Genomic DNA, 21,844 nt, shown 5'->3' with positions numbered 1-21,844 from the left:
TAAACGAAAGGTGCTTTGGAAGCAGAAAGTATTCCCTCTCCATGACTTCTGGATCCACTTTACAAGTCAAATAATCATTTTTTCAAATGGTTACCTATCTGTCTTAGGGTGTTATAATATCACTCATCACCACTGTATCTGAGCATCTTCCATGTAAAATGGATGGGCAATATTGAAGCCCTTAGTGGACTTTTCCCATTTTAAGGTTAAAAATCTCAACCTTCAGTTGGCTTTACTGTTGGTTGGTTTGGTTCAGGCCTTTTAATTAATTTTTTGCTGGGGGGAGGGCAGCTGGAAGGGGGTCTCTGTGTTACAAGTGCCATTCTTGCTATGGTGGACTCTTTCTTTTTTTAAGAAAAGTTTTGCAATGTTTACTAAAGATGATCACACTCAGACTGAGTACATGCCCACTGGTCACTAGATACATACTTGGAGTGGCTGGCTCCTGCTGCTGCTATGGCTATATTCTATTTTTAGCATGTTAGCTCTAATTGAGCCAGCGTGAGTATGTCTCCTTGAGCTGGGAATCACATCCCCAAGCTCAAAGTGTAGACATACCCTTAGTGAGGAGCAGTGTTCTCTCTAATTTTTCCCTCCTATGTGCGGAATGAATTTTGTTATGTGCACCAATATGGAAGTGATGTGTGACACATCACCTTCATATTGGTGCACATAAAATTCATGTGGTGGGTGGAGCTGAGGGGTTCGGAGTTTGGGAGGGGGCTCAGGGCTGGGGCACAGGGTTGGGGTGCAGGGGTATGAGGGCTCCAGCAGGGGGTGAGGTCTCTGGGATGGGGCCAGGGATGAGGGGCTCAGGGCTGGGGCAGAGGCTTGGGGTGCAGGGGTGAGAGAGTTCCGGCTGGGGTGCAGGTTCTGGGGTGGGGCCAGGGATGAGGCGTTTGGGATGTAGGAGGGTGCTCTGGGGCTACTGTGGGGAGAGAGGACTCCCCCCAGCAGCACCTGGGCTGTTGGGGGGAGAGGTGCCTCTCCCTGCCACGGCAGCTCCGGGGCTGAGGCCGCAGGATAGGCGACCTCCCCTGGCTCCCGCAGGTCCGGCTGGGGCTAGCTTCAGGGAGGGGTGCCCTGGCCATGAAAGGTCGGGGCTGGGGCTGGGCCCGGCCTGGACCGCCTGGGTTTGCATTGCGCTGCCCCGGCTGCGGCTGGGTTCGGGCTGTGCCACGCTGCCCCAGCTGTGGCTGGGTTCAGGCTGGAGTAGGGATGCCCCAGCAGGTTTGGGCTGTGGCATAGTTGGGGCCGGGGTGGCTGTCCCAGCCGTGGCAGGTTGGGGGCTGGGCGCCCCTCCCCTGGTAGGTCCCTGGGTGGGTTCCCTGAGAGCCTGCATGGTGCTAAATAGGCTGCTGTGCAGCCATGCAGCTTACAGGGAACTTAGGTGAGGAGTCAAAGTAGATGCAGAGGCTTCGTCTCACTTTGACAAATGGGGGCTATACACCTGCAGTAGAATGTGGAGAAACAGTGTTACAGTTAGTTCTTTGAAACATTTCCCCCTTCCAACCAGTATCACTTCAGTATTGCCTGGGTTGAGTTTGAGTCAGCTGCTCATCATCCAGGAGCTGATGATCTCTTGCAGGCATTCTGACATCTTAATAATGGCAGTGGTTTCCTCAGTGGAGAATGACATATGTTGGTGTTACAAACTCCTGGGATTTTAAGACTGAGCTGTGTACTCTCTGCCTCTTCATCCCAAGTAACAGTGATTCTATAATTAGACCGTAGCTACCCCTTCTGTTGGCAATGCACGAGACAGAAAATAATCTAGCTTGTTTTTCCATGGGTGTATTGGTTCTGCAATGCTAACAAGTGTAAAAGCTTGATTTTGTCAGGTAAGTCAGCAGATATGACAAACATGTAGGGGGAGTAGATACTTGGAGTGCTTTGCCTTGCTTGCTCACTCACTTTTCTGACCATAACAACACTTTAAACCGTCTAAACTTAATTTGTTCTTTTACAATGAAGTTCTCTTTCTTGTTCAGTCTTGGGCTTTGTTTTAACAGAGAACCAAACTTCAGTTTGGGAAAAATGGTGATTTCTTTCCCTTCACACTAAGATAAGCAGTTCTGAATCAACTCAAATGCCAAAAGCTTGCTTCCTTAGACCAGATTGACCAGAGTGAATGCCCAACATCGTCTACTCTGAACTGAGCTCAGGCATCAATTATCAATATGAATTTATGGATAGGTTGCAATTTCTCACCTCATTGTATCTTGTTATAAGTGGCTGTCTGGATGCAATTGTCGTGGTACCATCCATCTTGAGATAGGAATAGTTTCTGTCTCTCAGAAATACTTCAAGGATCTTCAGCATCTATTGTGATGGAAAGGATTTGAATGAAATCCAGGTATGAAGATTGACTTGATCAGATAGTCAGTTAAAACTATTTCTGGTATTAACAGCAATTGCAACTGAAGGGATAAAGCATGCTCTCCTGGGTGGGAATGGGGGGGGGGAACTTATGAAGGCTAAAGAACAGAAATTCATGAATTATACGAAGCTGTGAAACATATGTGATGTATCCTCTTGCTGGGAAGGAGGGTGTTTGCCCTGACAGAGTGGAGCAAGGGGCATGGCCTCACAAGACCAATTACCAGGGAGGGGGTGGAACACTCCAGGGAACCTGCAGAGGCAAGGTGAAGTCATGCATCTGTGGAACAGGGAAGAAGGGAAGGGAAGGCCACGTATACTCTTTGAACTTGTGGGATGGAACAGTTTTATGGGCTCTGCCTGTACAAGTGCCTACAGCAGACACTACCAAAGCTGACAGGCAGCCATGTAATGGAGGACAGAAAACATCAATGCTGAATTGTCAGCATTAAACATTTCAGTCTATTTCTGCTACTCTGCAGGGGGGGCATGCCAGAGAATGGTTCTGCCCTAGCCGGCCTTATCACATGGAGAGGCTTCCAAGTGACTTTTTGTCCTAGGAGAGGAGATGCTGATGAGGTGCAACTTCCCACCTCGCTTGGACAAACTGTTGGTCATCTGGGTGGACCTCTTTTATCCCCTCTGCCTCTAAGAAGGTAGTGACATATACTGTACATGGGTGAAGATTTACAAATGTGCCACAGAAAACAGCCATGCTGCTCATGCTTTAACACCCTTTACAATTCAAACATTACTCCTTCCTCTTAAGGAACCCAGTTTTTGGAAAGTACAAGAATAGTAGAGGCCACAGCATTTATTACCATCCACAGTTAAGGCTAGCCATTTTTTTATTTTAAACTATGTGTTCATTTCCACAACACTGTAGATCTAAAATGGACACACTAATACACTAACAGAGACACAGGAGGGAGAGATGCTAACATCACATCACCCAAAAAAGAAGCAGGACAGTAGCCTTTGCTGTTGGAACATTCAGTAAGGAGAACAGGACAAGAAAAATCAGAAAAACACTCAGGTCACAACAATGCATCTATACAAGGTAATTTATACCATTCTTTGTTACTCGGGATTCATAGATTCCAAAGCCAGAAGGGACCATTAAGATAATCTAGTATGACCTCCTGACCCCTCTGACGTCTGGCCTGACCACGGAACTTCTCCAAAATAATACCTATAGCAGCTCTTTTAGAAAAACATCTGATCTTGATTTTAAAATGATCAGTGATGGAGAATCCACCATGACCCGTGGTAAATTGTTCCAATGGTTAATTACTCTCACTGTTATAAATGTACTCCTTACTTCCAGTCTGAATTTGTCTAACTTCAACTTCCAGCCACTGGGTCCATGTTATACCTTTCTCTAATAGACTGAGGAGCCCATTATTAAATATTTGTTCCCCAATTATAGAATATAATCAAGTCCCCCTGTAAACTCTTTGTTAAGCTAAACAGATTGAGCTCTTTGAGTCTACTGCTTTAAGGCATATTTTCTAATCCTTTAATTATTCTCTTGGCTCTTCTCTGAACCATCTCCAATTTATCAATATCCTTCTTGAATTCTGGACCCAAAACAGGATACGGTAGTCCAGCAGCACAATACAGAGGTTAAAAAACCTCTCTACTTGTACCTGAGATTCCTATTTATACTGCCCAGGATTGCACTAACTCTTTTGGCCAGAGTCACACTGGGAGCTCATGTTCAGCTGATTATCCACCATGACCTCCAAATCTTTTTCAGAGTCACTACTTCCCAGGACAGAGTATGCCCTACATTCTTTATTCCTAGATGTCTACATTTACATTTAGCTGTATTTAAATGAATGCTGTTTGCTTGCAGCCGGTTTATCAAGTGATCTAGATTGCTCTGAATCAGTGACCTGTCCTCTTCATTATTTACCACTCCCCCAAATTTTTTTTTTTTTTTGTCAGCTACAAACTTTATCAGTGATGATTTTATGTTTTCTTCCTGGTCATTGAAAAAAAATGTTAAATAGCATAGCAAAACCAATGCCTAGAGGACTCCGCTGGAAACACACTGTTCAATGATGATTCCCCATTTATACTTACATTTTGACACCTATCAGTTAGTCAGTTTTAATCCATTTTATGTGTTTCATGGTAATTTTATATAGTTCTAGCAATTTATCAAAATGTCATGTGGTACCAAGTCAAACGCCTTACAGAAATCTAAGTATATTATGTCAACACTATTACTTTTATCAATCAAACTTGTGATTTCATTAAAAAAAATATATAGTGTTGAGCTAAGGAACAACTTTATAAAAGAAGTGATCGGAGAAATGGAAGCTGCAATTTGCATTTACTCCTCTGACCAAAATATGAAGTGCAAGAAAGATATTACTTCACACTTCCAAATTGTAAGAACTCCCCTTGAACAGCAAAAAACTCAATACAATTCTGAGAGAATTAAAGACATGGCAGGAATACCTAATGATGTGTAACCAACTATCACTGAATCAGAAATAGACTCATGGCACAGGGCATGTGAAGCCCTATCACAGACAGTTATTTGTACTGTACTACTGTGCCAAACTCCACTCCTAGTTACACCAGTGTAAATCCAGAGTTACTCCATTGGTTTCAAAAGGACTTGTTTTCATTTACACTCACGTAAGTGACAGCAATATTTGGCTCCACATATTTTACTTGGGCAATACTTGGTATACACTATCATGCTAATAAAGTTTATGGAACTGAAGTGTATAGAAGTCTACCCTCCAGTTATTCTACATCTAAGAAACAAAGAAATTTCCCACTTTGACACTTTTCAGAATAATTGGAATTCTGTTTTTTTGAGGAATCCACAAAATAACCTAGTTTCTAGTTATAGGTCTTTTTAGATCACATACACATCTAATCTGGTGGAGGTGTTGTTTTTTTTTACTGCAGTTACTGCATAACTGTAATAAGTTTGTCAGATGTTCTTACCTGTCTCGACTGGGTAAATAGCAGCACTCTGTGACCCTGCTTGTGCCATATTTTCAATAAGGACTCTACCACTATCATTTTTCCAGAACGTTTCCAGTATCCAAACTGATCTGCTTCTTCTAACTCATCATCTGGCACACCTTTCAAAATCTTGGGACCACCAGAAAAGAGGTCAGGGTGGTTGCATATTTTTCTCAAGGCAACAAGTCCAGAGAAAACCTACAGAATACAGGAGAAAAGTGTCTTTTTCTTCAAATTTTTCATTCTACTATGGGCTACATTTAAGAAGAGACAATAATGGACCAAACTGATAGTCACTGAATACTGGTGCTCTGGTTTTTACACCAGAACACTTTTGTTCCCATTTCAGTAAAAGGTATTATACAGTTGATATCATACAGTGGCCATTAAGATACGATGCAGGTAAAAACCGACTTATGAATACTTCTGTTATACACATTCTTCTACCTACTACTCAGTATAACAAAAGCTGCAATTTGAAACAGCTGATCTCACTAGCATCCCTCCAAAATAAGGCAATAAGTCAGAAGGAACACATGGTTCCTGGGAGAAATTTTTCAGATTAAATAGTTTATTTGCAGAAAAAGTCAGTTTCAGTTGAAACTATTCATGAATTTGTATCACATTTTTCAGATACTTCCAACCAAGCTAAAGAAGTCTAAATATTTCAGTAATATCAGAACAAAACCTTTTGTTTCTACCTAAAAAAATTCATTTATACTTTCAGGCATTTTGACAAACGTAATTAAAGGACTCACAAAATGGCCAGAAGAGGCAGAGGTGGTGGTGCCTCCCTTATAAATAGGGCTTCTGATTTTTGGTTTTAACTGATAAAACACCCCTACTACAAACAAAAAACAAACAAAACAAAACACCAGAAAACCAGCAGGACTGATTAATTGTACCTATTGACTTGTCTATACTGAGCAGTAAGGCAGACTTTGTGTGTGTGTGTAATTTCTAAAAAGCACTACTGTGTAGAAATTACTCATTACTGTATAAACAAAGAGAAAGCCCCAACCCCTCAATTTTTGGACATCTACAGAGAACTGAAAAATTGTTAAAAATAAACCTGGAAAAATGAAATTAATAAATCCCCCAAACCAGAAGCCCTACATATGGTTAATGCACTCACCTGGGATGTCAGAGATGTGGGTTCAACTCTGCCATCTGCCAGATGTAGAGAAGGGATTTGGACTTGGATCTCCCCCAATAGAGGAGAGTGCCCTAGTCACTGGGCAATGGGATATTCTTGTGTGGGGTTTTCAATCTCTCCTCTTAAACGGTTTTACTTTTGATAAAATAATTAAAGTCTTACTACAACAAGAATTTGAACCTGGATCTCCCACATCCTAGGTAAGTGCACAAACTCCCAGGCTGTAGAGAGTGACGCTCACTCTCATTCTCTGGCCCAATAACAATTCATTGTCATTCATAGTGGATATTCATCATCATTCATAATTTTTTCAGTGTCTGAAGTATAATCTATAGGCTACATTCCTTCTGTAGATACTACTATGCATTATAGGCAGCATTTTCACTTCTAGAACAGAGGGTCATAAGTTGAAAGCCAACACCAGGATTTAGGCTGTTTACACTTCAGGGCATGTACCAAGGCAAAAGCTGCAAAGCTAAGAAGTCCTTTTACCTATGATTGGTATTTGGGTGGAAGATGAAGATCCTAGTGATTTTTAGAAATGGTAACCCACTTCCTTGGCCAGCATTCCCTCATTCAGTAAAACTGGTTCTAATATCCAGTTGTGTGTGCATGCTATTGTTCAACACATAATGTCTTCCTCAGTCACTCTACTACTAGCCTCTAATTCATTACTATGGAAAGGGCTCTGGGACATCTTGGGTATAAAGGTACTTTTGTTTCCCCTCTAAGATCATGCTCAGAGTCCAGCTAGAAAAATGCCTAAGGGCAGTCAGCACCTTTATCCAGATGGCTATTTTTAAACTCTTCCATGTCATCATCTACCTCAATTAATGCCAACCTGCATATTTCCACTGAGAATCTGGTAAACTTCTTTGGAGTCAATGAAGTTTTGGTAGACTTGTCGTTGTTCATCTGTCAAACGGCAAAACAGAACCTAAAAATAAATAAATAAATAAATAAATATCTCTCTATATATCTATCTATTATGCACTTATCCAGTTACCGTTCAACTTCATGAGATATGAAACGTGCAACAAACAAAAAAGAATAAAGCTTCACTGAGGAACTCTTGATTCATCAAAAGTAAGAATAAGAGCTCATCAGAAGCTAAAACATTTAGAAAAAGGTACAGTATCTGTAGGGGGCAAATGCTATAGTTAGGGATAAGTTTCAGCATCCATTCTGTGCCCTTCTCAGTTGTTCATAATTTTCTCCAACTGCATTTATGTTTGCAAGCTTCACTTTCCAATTTCCTGACCTCATTGCTTAACTGTGCAATCTTAGCATTCCCTTAATGCAAGGGCTTTTTAAAGTAGAATGTATAGAATACTAAGTATTGGAAGCACTTTGTACAGTGTATCTGTTGTTATGTCCCTTAAAACCTGCAATCCCCTTATGACCTCATGGGTAAACAATGGGATAGCATATGTTATCTGTTCTGTCATCAATCTTTGAACGTGACCATATAATGATTTTTCACATTGCTTGATGGGCTAAAATGGAACAAAATCACTCACTCACATCCTGCAAGGCAACAAACATGCTGTAAGTCAAACTCACGTACAGCTCGGTGACTGACAAGAAAAATCAAATGATTTTAATTCATTTAGGAATGTGTTCTTTAGGGAGAAGCAGCCTACATTCTTTAAAGTGTACTGAAATCATGTTCCAGAGTTTGACTGAACAGAGAGCATGAGACTTCACAGCAGACAGAACAATCTTCCCTGCTAACTCACTGCCCACCCCATGACACTGTCCCACAAGTACTCCTGTTCTTTTTGTCCCAATGTGGAATCACTAGTATGACTACTTGTCTTAGATGCCTCAAGGTGGTAGAAATTGAAGGGAGAAACATATCAAGGAGTAGTTGTGAGGGGAGCAAAAAGGGGAGAAGGAAGAAAAAGGGGTGCAGCAGAGAAACAAAGCCTCATGCAGGGAGGAAATAAACCCTAACCCACACTAGAAACAGTGGCTCCAGGGAGTCACAGATATCTATTTCTTTTGTTAAAAAAACACAACCCTTTCATTAACTCAAAAATGGCTGAAAGAATTTAGCTCAAGACCTTTCCAAAAAAATTCACCTTCAGGCACATAAGAACATAAGAACATAAGAAAGGCCGTACCGGGTCAGACCAAAGGTCCATCTAGCCCAGTCTGTCTCAGTGGCAGTGGCCAATGTGCCAGGCCCTGAGGGGAGTGAACCTAACAGGCAATGATCAAATGATCTCTCTCCTGCATCATCATCTCCATCTGACGAACGAGAGCTAGCTAGGGACACCATTCTTACCATCCCCAGCCATTTTATATTATGGACTTAGCCACCATGAATTGTCCCCTTTTTTTTTTTACATTATGTAGCCCTCTAAACCTCAAACTCCTCAGGTAAGAGTTCAGTTGAAGTTGCGTCAACTGTGTGAAGAAGAACTTTTTTTTTTTTTTTTTAAACCTGCTGCTTTTCATTTAATTTGTTGACCCCTAGTTTATAATATTATGTAAGTAAGTAAAACTTTTTCATATCCACTTTTCACATCACTCATGATTTTATATACCTCTTCTCTTTCCCCCCCCTTCTTTCTTTTCTTTTTCCAAACCTCCTCTCATCTTCCTTCTTTCCTCATTCTTCTCTAAACCCTTTTCTCTTTTCTTTCTTTTTTCTTTGCTAGAATCTCTTTTTTTTTTAGAGTTGAGTTTTAGACATCACAGATACACAGTATTCCATATGTACACTATATTGGATTTATATATATATATTATATAATATAATATTCTCATCTTTATTATCTCCTATCCCCTTTTTAATTTTTCCTTTTTTTTTTTTTGCTTTTTTTGTTTGCTTTCACGACATCTTCATCTCTTGAGAAGATTCTTTTCGATCTTTCCAAGATCTTTTCCTTCCCCATCATGTTGTATGTAGCCCCCATCATGTTTTTTTCCAATGTGGTATTATTTTTATTTTTATCACAGAACCACCATGGAAAATTTCAGTCCAAAAAGGGAAAATTATGGAAGTTTATTAGCATGTACAAACAGGGGGTCAGAACAGAAGCAAGTTTGCAACCTGAACTACTACTGTCACTACATATTTCCCTGGTAACAATTTGTTGGCCAAATGAACCTCATAACAGCAGGAACAACAATTTTTATGACAACTCTGATTATGAACATACCACAAGAGGTACCCTACAGGCACTGTTCTTAGGATGCCGAAGTCTGGCCATTTGAGGGCTGCACTGATCACGCTCCAGGAGCCCAAGGTCTGAAACCAATTTGCATAAAATAGACTAGAATGCACCTTACATGCCCTTTGTTTTAACATGGATGCATAGCTGTGCGGAGAATACAAGGTCACGACGAAGCATTGCATGCTGGATCATAGAGGAGGCTGTAAACTGTAGGATCTGTGGGGCTACAATTCCTTATTTAAGATGAAAACAGATACTTTCCACATTACAGAATTCCATCAGACTTCTGTGCCCAGATGATATGGTAATCAGGTGATTTATAAATACCTACAAAATAAAATACCTCAGTAGATATTCAAGCTGCTAGACACACTTTGACTTCCCCAGCTCATTAGCCTTATGCCACTACTGAGAAGTTAAATGTGTAGCTTTAACTTCTCTATGCTCTTTTTCCACACTTGCTCTCAACAAAATCAACTGAAGTTTTGCTATGGACTTCAGGAGGCAAAGGATCAAACACTATATATATTTTAAACAAACCTGTTCATTTTTATCTGGCAGTGACAGGCTCATTTGCACATCAGCCTTCATTCTCCGCAGCAAGTAGGGATTTATGGTGTCCCGTAAAACACATGCACACTTGTAGGCAGTTTTTACCTTTAGAAGGGGGAAAAAAACAGCATTTAAGGGAGTTCTTAATGTAGAGAGTTTTATGTTTTTATTTAAATGAGATTCATTAACTAGGAGTAGGAAAAAGTAAAAAAAACTAGATGGCAAAAGCAGACACATTATTTACATTTTCTACCCCTTAATGGATATATGAAGTTACAGTAATGTTTTTTTAGTATCCAATATAATGTGATTTGTAATGAATTCATGTGAGCCAACAATAATATTTAATAAATGGACTCTCTCATATCAGATACCATTCATTTATTTTGGCTTAATTTGGTGAAATTTATTCCACTGAAAGGAGACCAGAAATTATAGATGTATTGGCTAGTAAGACACACTTCCCCCTAGGCAAGTCCCTTTTATCAATGAATCCGTGTGTGTAATCTTGCATAAACCAAAAGCCACACACAGAACTGCTCATATACAGACTGAAGATCAAAACGAAGCCTGAAGCAATGGTGGGTAGCAGACAATAAGTGAAGATTAGTGCCCACTTGAGACTATTAAAAAAATCGGTATAAGAAAATCCCTATGATCACAGAAACTAAAGGTCATTCTGGCCTTAAATGGAGCATATGGTTCTGTAATGGGTAATGGATGTGTGAGATGGGTATTAACTGTACATAATGGCTAAAAATACCCTCAATTCTCTTAAAGCAAAACAAAGAATATAATAAATTATTGATACATAAAAATCAAACTGGCCATTCAATTTAGTAAATTACCAAGCCTCAGACAAGGGAAGCACTTAAACTCAGAATGAAGATAAAATAATAGAAAAATGTGTGCATAAAACATTACCAGAAATGTTATAGTAGAAATAATTTATATTCTAAGCATTTATATAGAACTTTTAATCTTCAGATAACTTTACAAACAATTAATCTAATAACTAATTTAATAAATGCAAATGCAGGTAAATGTTTAAAAGTCAGCTAAATAAAAATACTTGCGATAACTGCAACAACTGCAAAGATTAACAGATATACTCATGTTTAAAAGAATAATCCTAGGCAGTTTATGCTCCAAAAATAGATTTAGTTTAAAAATACTTTCATAAAACCTGCTATTAATAGGATGGGAATAGTTAAATTGTTTTTAAATGAAAACCATTTTCAGTGTGGATTTAAACATTTCTCTACAGTGTCTGAAATTCAAATATTACAGCATTTTGCTAATGTTTGAAGCCCAGACAGTGAAAAAAATATATTATGCATGTATATATAATGTATGTAAATATGTGTACTCGATCAGGACATAAGACACCCAATATAATATACACTTTTAAGTGAGATTTGAAACAACACAGCAAACCATTTCCTTCAAATTAATGACCATCAATTAGTAAAAATATTTTGCTGAAGCTTTACCTGCACGGGAGAGGCATTGGAATATCCTCCCATGGTTATTGGAACAGAGAATTGTTCCATGAAGACAGGCAGTGTTCCCAATTTCCCTGGGAATACAAAGTCAAAGAGGGACCAGAGCTCCTTTAGGTTATTCTGCATAGGGGAGCCAGACAAGATGATTCGATGGGGAGTGCGGAACTATTAATATAAAACAAAACAACTTAGTAGTAAGACATTTTCATGAGTTGGCTTGTAATACAGATTCCTACCGCAGAGGCTATCCAATTTCACATCAATGAGTTGTCACATTTTAAAATACACCTCTACCCCGATACAACGCGACCCGATAAAACATGAATTCAGATATAATGCGGTAAAGCAGCGCTCCGGGGGGGTAGGGCTGCACGCTCCGGTGGATCAAAGCAAGTTCGATATAACGCCGTTTCACCTATAACACGGTAAGATTTTTTGGCTCCAGAGGACAGTATTATATCGAGGTAGAGGTGTATATAGCATATTTTCTCTGAAATAAATATAAGCTTCTTGTGAAATGCTGTCTACAAAACTGATAGCTCAAACAGGACTTAGCATTAATACTCCACAAAATAAAATGACTGTAACAATCTGTTCTTTGCTAAGATTTAAATCTATGACTTTATAATTCAGCAATCCATAGTTACTATCAGATTCTGAGGTTATTTTTTCAATTTATTTATTTATTTAAAAAAAATATTACAAATGAAGATATTTGGTTTGTTTTCTGGTACCGTACCTGTTTGCATGCAAGTGTAACTGCGGCATTTGGATTCCGGATTTTATGACCCTCATCTAAAATCACATAATGCCAATCATAGCTGTTGATATTATCCTGCATCAATCGAATGTATGAATAGGAGGTGATTAGAATGCCATGGCATGCTGCAATTTCACGAATTAGTTTCACCTGTGAACAGAATGACTTCTTGTCAATAATTTAGCATTCAAATGCCAAATTAAGACCAACTGAACTGTGTATTTGTGATCCTGGTTGAGTTAAAAAGCATCGGAAATAACTAAGTATTCTTTGTAAATAAAATAACTATGGCCAAGACCAGTATTATCTCATCCCAAAACAGCTAACAAATACATATGAAGGAACACTCTCTGTTTAAATACAATGGTGAAAATCCTAAGTAATTCCAATGACTTAAAATGGAATTACTCAGCATTAGCATGTGTAATTGATCAGAATTTGGTCCACTGCCCTTTCAGAAGAAACACTATTATCTCTTACATTAAAATTCAAGACCTGTTTGGAACCTACTGAAGTTAAGTTTTCCCAGCATAACTAATTTTCTCAAGCCCTCCTCTCTATTACTCAGCCTTAATTTTGGCATTGCAACTAAGATGCAGTAATAAAAAAAAAAAAAGGAAAAAAATGAGTTAATGAAGATTTATATTTTAAAGCCAACAAAGTCTTTCCATTTGGCTAAATCCCACCCAAAGAATTTTGAAGAAAACCATGGAACTAACATGACATTTGCAAGCCATCACATTCTTCATTCTGCTTGCTTGTAACATCCCTCTCCCCTACCCTGTGTCTCTTGTCTATTTAGACAGTAAGCAATTTGTGGCAGAGACTGTCTCTTCCCTTTCTTGGCTACTTCTATAGACTTCCAAGACTACAGTAGCTGAGCACCTACACTTTTAGTGCATTTATCTTCTCAACATCTCTGTGAGGTAGGGCAGTGCTATCATCCCCTTTTTACAGATGCAGAACTAAGGCACAAGGAGACTAATAGCTTGCCCAAGCTGACCAAGGAAGTCTGCGGTGGAGAAAGGAACTGAACTCAGGTCTCTTGAGTGCCAGACTAGTGCCCTATCTGTTGGGCATTCCTTCCACTATTATTCTTTGTCTGTATACTTCCTAGCAAAATAGGGCCTCCTGTCTCAGCTGGCTTTTGGGCATTAATATAAAAATAAATACAATAATATAAGAAGAAGAAGAAGAAATCCACCAATTATCATTTTGTTGGATGTTTTAAATACTGGAAGATCAAAGCCTGGAAAATGAAGACTAACAATAAATAAGAAAATCGAGAAAAAAGGTAAGGGGAAAGCTTGAGAAAAGAATTACGAGCAGGTAACTGGAACTTCTCTAAACCTTCTCTCAATTTAATCTGCGTTCAGGAAGTCAAGAGAAATTAGTCATACGTGAGCCTCAGCCCTCCAGGACTTGGAAAATTCAGGGTGACACACTGACAGATCTGTGGCAGCATTTGGCCAATTATATCTTAACACTTAACCGAGTGTCTTTTTATGCATGAGCTCTCTTACTGGCTTGTAGTAACTAGTCAACACTGTTTCAAGAGCTGTGCACATTCACTGCTGACCTGGGACTTAACCCTACAATAGTGAAATCAATGGGAGTTTTCCCAATGACATTAATAGAAGCAAGATTTGGATATCAGCACAAATACAGAAAAGAAGAAAAGATGACAGCCAGGGTGTCTTCTGATCTTTTAAATTCCCAAGGAGAAAACATGAAAACGTTTGCCAAACAATGGCCAGAACTGGTACGTAACAAAAACGATCATGTATCTAGCAGATTTTGAGCTTATAAATAAAGGTGTGATTTTTAAAAATCAGAATTTTTTGAATTTATTTTTTTTAAAACACACTGCTTTCCTCCCTAATGACTCAGATGAACATCTGATAAGCTACCAATCACATTCTGTAAAACAATAATTTTAACTGATCCCTATATAGCTGAAGACATGACATAATGTCCCCCCCACAACCTCTTCCAGTTCAACCTTAGAAATTAGCTACTTTATTCCCATAACATGAACTCTTTTTATAACATTCTGTTTTACAGAAGCAGTAGTATTCCTAGGCAGATTTGCCCACACAACTTAACTTCACCTGATTCATTCCTAGTATTCTGTAACTGTGTGTTCTAGATTCTCAGTAATGGCCTATCGCAGAATATTGTAGACATCTCTACCCAAACACTTAAGACAAATCATCTCGGGCGATTTCAAATTAAAAGCTTGTAAAATATGTAACCTCTCCTAGTTTTTGCAATTAATAGGGTATGTCTGCAATTAGCCTGACTTACAGAATGCTACACTGTTGTCATTAAAAGATGTTTTGTGAAAGTGCTGCTGTTATTATGGAGGCTCAGGAGACCAATCCCTCCTAGAGGGCAAACAGTGGACTGGTAGAAAAACAACAGCCATAAATCACATTGTCAGATAGCAGAGAGAACAGGAGTGAAACATAGGCACACGAAGGCCATTCACTGTAAACACAGCACAGCAGATTCCTAGTCAGGATTTAGTGAACCTGTAATTAATTAAAATTTCCTTCAAGCTAAATCTTTAATAAACAAGGATTTGTGCTGACAAAGGAGAAAAACACAGCAAACACAATTTTAACAATGCAGACAACAACATTTATTACCTGTCATTTCAGTGTATCTAGTGGATACTTGAGGGTGTATGGCGTAAGTTACAGTTCTGAACATAATGTAAGAGGAAAAAGGTTTTCATAGATTTCGGTTTTAAATTTTGATGTATCCTGTTCTGATACTGTAGCATTTCAGAATTCATGGTACTTTATCAACTGGTGTATTTATAGTCTTTAGTTTGCAATCTGCTCACAATACTCTTTATTTTGCTTAAATTAAGATGTACTTAATAGCAATGTTTGCTTTACTGGAATGTCTCAGGGAACCAATTTAGCCTAATGACTGCTGCTTAACTGGGACAGCATTAGAATAAGTTTTGCTTAATGGGGACAAATTCATCCAATGCCTAAGGGTTAAGCGGTGGTTAATTAGGCTTGAAATTCTAAGTTCTGGTATTAAAAGAGATGGTGTCACAGATTACAAGAAACAATGACAAAATGAGAAAACCTTTAAAATTTTTTTTTGCATTTTTATTCAAAACAGTATTTTCTGCCTTCAGACTTGAAACAATGATCTTTCTTCCTAAATCAGGGTGACAGACAGATTACCTAGGGCCTCTCAATTAAGATGTGTCTAGTGTCCAATACAGGACAGCATTTTGACAAGCAGCAGCCAATGATTTTTTGGCCATATCCTATTTCTGATGATGCGCACCAGAGAAATGCCTCTAACTAAAACACATTCTTCGTCCTGCTGAATATTTAAGTGTTATATTGCATGATTTTGCTGTGATACAACCTATGTATGTGAATGAAAAAATTCTGGAGAAAAAAAACAACCAGACCATGAACAAGCTGTGCTACTATTTCCCCAAGATTCCAATATGTATATAAAAAACAAGTGTGAACCTACCAGGACAATAAATATAGAATCGCTGACTCAACGATGTATTATTTGTCAATCTAAATGGCCTTCTCCAGCACTCTTTTCACCATCTCATAACTAACCATTAAGAAGAGATCCATAAATTCAACCTATAAAACCTCTCTTTGCTATGTGCCCCCCAAAACAACCTACATGGCACTATGAAAAGGCTTCAACAACATATTACAAATCTTTAATAAATGTAAAAGTTGCAATTAAAATAGTTAGAGAGCTTATTATATATTTAAAAGGGCACTATTTGTTGTTGCTTCACTTTAAGTTTATTTCCATATTGAGAAAGGGATTTAGTTCCAGACCTTGGCTACCTTTGAACTGAGGTTTTACAGCTGGTTCTGCCACTGACTCTGTGACCTCTGTACTTCAGTTTCCCTATCTGTACAATAGGAAAATACCTATGTTACAGTAGTAGAACAAGGCTTAATTAACATTTGCAAAGCACTTAGAGATTCTCAGGTGGGAAGCCGCTGGTACAGATTCTAGACAGTGTCACATACATGTATATTAGATTTTAAACAGGCTCTTTATGTAGGAAACCAGACTAGTAAATATTGAGTCTGGTGGAGAGAAAGATATTTCTTTTCTGAAGAGACAATTTTTTAAAAGAGTGAAACTATATTGCAGTTAACCATTTCTATGGATTGCATCCTTTTCCTTTGCAATACAAGGTGCCTTTGGCTTATTTTCTGAAGAAATATTTATTAATAAATAAAAGCAAAAATTGCCTACGGGTAGACTGCAGAGAGACATTAGCAGTACTATGATTTCAAAGTCTGGCACTGCATGGTAAATTGTCATGTCAGAATCTGCCTGCCTTTCTGTCTTGGAGGGCATGTAGCCATGCTCCTGTGCACTTATATCTGGGCTATTCTGCTCTTCAACTGCCTCAAACTGACTAGACATACAAAGATGACTCTGCAACCTTAACAACAGGTTGTGCTTCAAGCTGTGCGTGGTGCTTTAGTTACTCAGATCTGGTCTACATTACACAATTAGGTTGAGATAAGGTAGCTTATGTCGATCTAATTATGTCAGTGTCTACACTGCAGCCTTGCTTCTGCCGATGTAAGCACCCTACTCCACCTCCACGAGAGGTATAGGGCTTATGTTGGCGTAGTTAGGGCAACGCAGTATCTGTGTAGATACTCCATTACTTTTTGTTGTCCTGTCAATTTCACAGCAGGTACCATGAAACTGACAAGAAAGCTAGACACAGAAGGTAACTCTCCCACTCTACTCAGTGCTAATGAAGCTTCAGCTGAAGTACTGTGTCTAACTCTGGGTGTGATGCTTTAGAAAAGATGTGGATAAACTGGAAAGAGTCCAGAGGAGAGCATCAAAAATGATAAAAAGTTTAGAAAACCTAACCTCTGAGGAAATGTTGAAGAAACTGGGTTTGTTTAACCTTGAGAAAAGAAGACTGTGGAGAGACCTGATGGTAGTCTCCAAATATGTTAAGGGCTGTTATAAAGAGGATGGTGATCAATTGTTCTCCATGTCCTCTAAACGAAAGACAAAAAGTAATGGGCTTAAATCAGCAGCAAGGAAGATTTAGATTAGATATTGGGAAAAACTGTCCAACTTCCACATTTACTCATGGGAACTGGTGGCTCCAGTGTCACTAGACTAAATAAAGCTCAATGCATTGCCCAGTGCTAATTCACAGGAAAACAATCATGGTTACACTGCTATAATGTGCAATGAGCAACTTTGCGGGGGAGAGAGGGGGAACGACAACTTCAAAGGCACAGTATAACTAGATGTAAAGTGAATAAAATGTTTAGTAGGGTTAATGTTTGTAAAATGCTTGGAGATCCCAGGATGCAAGGCAGTGCAACAGTAATAGTACAGTGGATCTAGGTATTTTCTCAACTTCTAGTTAAAGAATTCAAGGTTCATTTGAAGATTTACAAAATTCTTGTCCTGTTGCCTCTTCAGTATACTATGCAGTTACTACCATGTCCAAAGGGCCACATGTCAATTCCTATTCTTTTTTTTTTTTTTTTTGCCATATAGCTAAATTTTATTCATCAGCTGTAGGAGCTGAATATTTTTGGCTTCTTGGGAGTCATTTGCCCCTCTCATGAATCCCAGAGTGCCTCTTATAAGAGTACTGTTATGAATGACTACAGGTGATCAGGAGATGGAATCACCGCATTACTGTTGTGTAAACCTTCTGTAGGTGGTAGGTCAGCACCGACAGGCTTCAAAGAGTAAGTGTGTATTGAGGAGGAATTTGAAATAGGAAAGAACAAGTCTAATGAACTACTTATTTTGCAGGGTCAGTTTTCATGATGTTGTAAATTGTATTTGTTTTGATGAAATCGTAACAGTAACAGACTCCTTCACTCCAAGACCAATGAAGTGTCAACACAGATTTTACAAAGGGATTTAATTTAATTAGACACACAAACTGACCCTTTTTTGGCTACGGAGTGAGTAGGAGAAACTGTGGCATATAGCCATGAGAAATGTACGAGTTTCAAACCATGCTGATTTTCCTTGACACCCTGGCGTAAGACATTCTCTTTCAGGGCTCCAAGGTGCAGAGTGCCATTATTGCTTTTGTTGTGCAGAGGCCACTGCCTATCCTGCTGATCACTATTGCCTCGTTGTTTACTTGTAATTCCCCCCCATCTGTCTGTATCCATCTGTTGTTTCTTGTCTTATACTTAGGGCTTGTCTACACTGGCAGTTTACAGTGCTGCAACTTTCTCGCTCAGGGGTGTGAAAAAAACACCCCTGAGTGCAGCAAGTTTCAGCGCCGTAAAGCGCCAGTGTAGACAGTGCACCAGCCTACGCTCCTCATGGAGGTGGGTTTTTTAGAGCCAGGACCACACAAGCCATAAGCATTGCCAGTGCAGACTAGCCCTTAGACTGTAAGTTCCTTGGAGCAGGGAGCGTCTTTTTGTTTTGTGTTTGTACAGCACCTATCACAATGAGGTGCCGTCCATACCTAAGGCTCCAGGTGCTACAGTAGCACCAATAAAAATATTTAAAGAGACATCAGCAGAGGGTATTTGAACTGTTTATTATTTAGATGACGGGACAGAGTGGGGAGTCCTGAAGTCTTCAGTGTACCTCTCTCCCTGCTTGTGGAAATTCTGTGTAAGTTAGACAGGTTCATTAATTAACAAAAACACTAAAAAAAGTATGCATGATTTAATTTAGGAAAACATGCAAGCATATTATTGTGGTCAGTAGACTTTTAGGGCTTGAATGAAGACACATTGAGTTAATTGAGCAACAGCAAGCTATTAGCACATTTCTCAGTGTGCTGTTCATCTTTTGCTGTGTACTGTAATTGTATCGATTATTTCATAATACATTTAATCAAATGCAATTAAGAGCCATACCATTGTAATAATATTACAAGAAATTCAATAAATATTTAAAGAGAAATTTTAAAATGGTTTACTGAATTCTGCAAACTCACTTAAGCGCCTGAAACTGAAGCCAAAAACAAATCTAAATATTCTGCTCATTTCCTTTCCGACAAGTACCAAATATCGAAACTTCATGTGAAACAGATTTTATCAGTTTGAGAAATGGAATACAATTTTATAAAATTAAAGATTACTCCAGAAGTGAAAGAGTAGCAGAGACATTGTCAGAGAAAAAAGTTACACTGTCACTGCTCTAAGGGAGTGGGACTCATTGATTTAAACTGAGATAATGACCAAATAAAAAAAAGTGGACATATGCGTGTGTAAGGTGGAATGAATTAAAAATTGGATCAAGGCTTTTCTGATGCAGGATAGCACAATGGGAGAATTCTCCAGTACCAGTAGTCTGTACACAAATAGGTTCTTAGATACATTGATCATTTGCAGAAAAGAAGGCTAATTCATACGCTGTTTCTTAATTATATACAAAGCAAAGGAAACAAATTACACCATGGCCTTGCACAATGGTGAACACTTACTTGCAAGCACCTTACCTCTATGGGAATGTACAGAAAAGAGTTACTTAAATGATCAAGACTACACTTAACTCAGAGGGAGTTGACAAGGCTCAGCACCTTTCTGGATTGAGCCATCAGACTCTAAAATTTGAAGAAGAGGGATTTATTTGTGCTCACCATTTGCATGTGGGCTTGTATTACACTGCAAAAATACCTAGAGGGGACTGCATTGATTTAGAAGAGAGCAAAAGGAAAATGTGGACTCCTGAGAATTAAACTCAGATGACAAAAGTTTAGGTTAAACTGATGCAAGGACAACTCTCTCCCTCTGTCAGAGCATGAGCTGTGTTTGGAATTTTTTGTCTCTGGAGGTAGAAGAATCCAATGTGACAAGATTCAAGAAAGACGTGTTGAATATTAGGCACGCCTACCACTACGACTATTCGAATTTTTTGCATAAACTTTGTTAAAACAAATTTTATAAAAAAAAATGTGTGTGGGCACTAACACACAACACAAATCGGGTGTGTCCCCGTCCACCGAGGAGCGTCGATTTCGGAGATTGAGCTGTGGGTGCACTGCTCCCCATAGTTCCCGCAGCCCCCCCCGCCTCCGCTCCCCCGCTTCCCAGTGCCTGATGGGGCAAAATCAAAATGGGGCAAAAAGGTTCTGGGTGGGGCTCGTGGTCAGCTCTCCCTCCTCCCTCCTCCCCAGCTGACAGCCGCGATTTTTTTGTTTGCTTTGGCAGCTTGTAGACGCCAGGCAGCAGCCAGCTGCATCTGCTAGCTCAGCTGGACCCTCGCCATGTTCGCAGGATGTTTTAAACACCTCGCACTCGCCTAGTATATGGCCAGTCAGACGAGATAGCCGAGAGGCGAGCGGGATATGGCAGTGGGCGCGCATGACAGTGGACACAGAATTGTGGACCAGAATTTATCTAAACCGCGGAGCCCCCGCTTTGAGATCCTGATGGTCTGATTTGGTGGGGCAGCATTGTGCGATGATTGCCCGGCAAAACAAGCATGGACTGTGGGGTGGGCATGTTGTGGGCAGTGATGTGCGCTTCAGAGTGGCTTGCGAATTCCGGGCACTTTCAACATGCTTAAAACTTTGTCCTTGAACTTTGTGACCCCTTTGCCTGACCTATAAATCAAGATGAGAGACAGTAGAGAGCAGAGTAGGAGCGAGCCCTGTGGGGAAGTGAAGCTTGCAACAGCCACCTAGCGTGCTGCAGTCAATCGGCGGGAATGGAGCTGGAAATGGAAGCTTGGTGCTGGCTAAGCCAAAGCAAGTAGCAATCACTAAGCTGCTGCTGCAGGTTGGGGGTGACGTGGGAGCCAGGCAGGGCAATAGTGGCTGGATGATTCCCTAACTGGGGGGGGGCCTATTTGTGGGGCGATAGATCTAACCCATCACTATCAGCGCACCACCAACGCACAGCCAGGGAATGGAATTGCTTTTTTAGGGTGATTCAGCGGTCATGCATCTGTGGATCACAAGGGACAAACATCCATGGCATGGGGGGGATGGCAGGGAGGGGTTCATGATGCACACGTCTCAGAAAACTTACTTGTTAGCTGGGTTATTGACTTACCAAAAAGACCCCAAATACAAATTTGGCCTTGGGGGATCCTGTCAGCCTGGATGACCCAGCTGACCCCCCAGCCTGGTGAGCCCATGGCTCATGACCACAAGGACAGAGGCAGCCTGGACAGTGGTCAGGATCTGTTCTGGTGGCAAGTGAGCAAGGTGGGGTGGTGGAATGTGCATTTGGCCGTGCTCACGCTCCCGCCCAATTATTGACTCCTCAGCTGCTGCTCAGCCAAACCAATGTCCCCAATCTTATTGCTGCTGCTTGTATTGGCACAAGTG

At 39.9% G+C, this 21,844-nt stretch overlaps 1 protein-coding gene across 2 annotated transcripts in view; it reads right to left on the bottom strand.

Annotated features, from left to right (window-relative positions):
* Positions 1-21,844, bottom strand: part of ERCC6 (ERCC excision repair 6, chromatin remodeling factor) — a 90,224-nt gene that overhangs the window by 12,496 nt on the left and 55,884 nt on the right. For both annotated transcript variants that reach the window (XM_039481226.1, XM_039481225.1), the window contains exons 8-13: positions 12,508-12,678; positions 11,757-11,933; positions 10,252-10,368; positions 7,368-7,463; positions 5,350-5,568; positions 2,212-2,322 (exon numbers count right to left, since the gene is read on the bottom strand). In XM_039481226.1, the coding sequence (XP_039337160.1) occupies positions 2,212-2,322; positions 5,350-5,568; positions 7,368-7,463; positions 10,252-10,368; positions 11,757-11,933; positions 12,508-12,678 (891 nt within the window). The remainder of the gene's footprint in view (positions 1-2,211; positions 2,323-5,349; positions 5,569-7,367; positions 7,464-10,251; positions 10,369-11,756; positions 11,934-12,507; positions 12,679-21,844) is intronic.

The sequence above is a fragment of the Mauremys reevesii genome, linkage group 7 (assembly GCF_016161935.1).
Source record: "Mauremys reevesii isolate NIE-2019 linkage group 7, ASM1616193v1, whole genome shotgun sequence".
Taxonomy (NCBI): domain Eukaryota; kingdom Metazoa; phylum Chordata; order Testudines; family Geoemydidae; genus Mauremys; species Mauremys reevesii.
The sequence above is the reverse complement of the archived record's forward strand: the minus strand, read 5'-3'. Positions and strand labels throughout refer to the sequence as shown.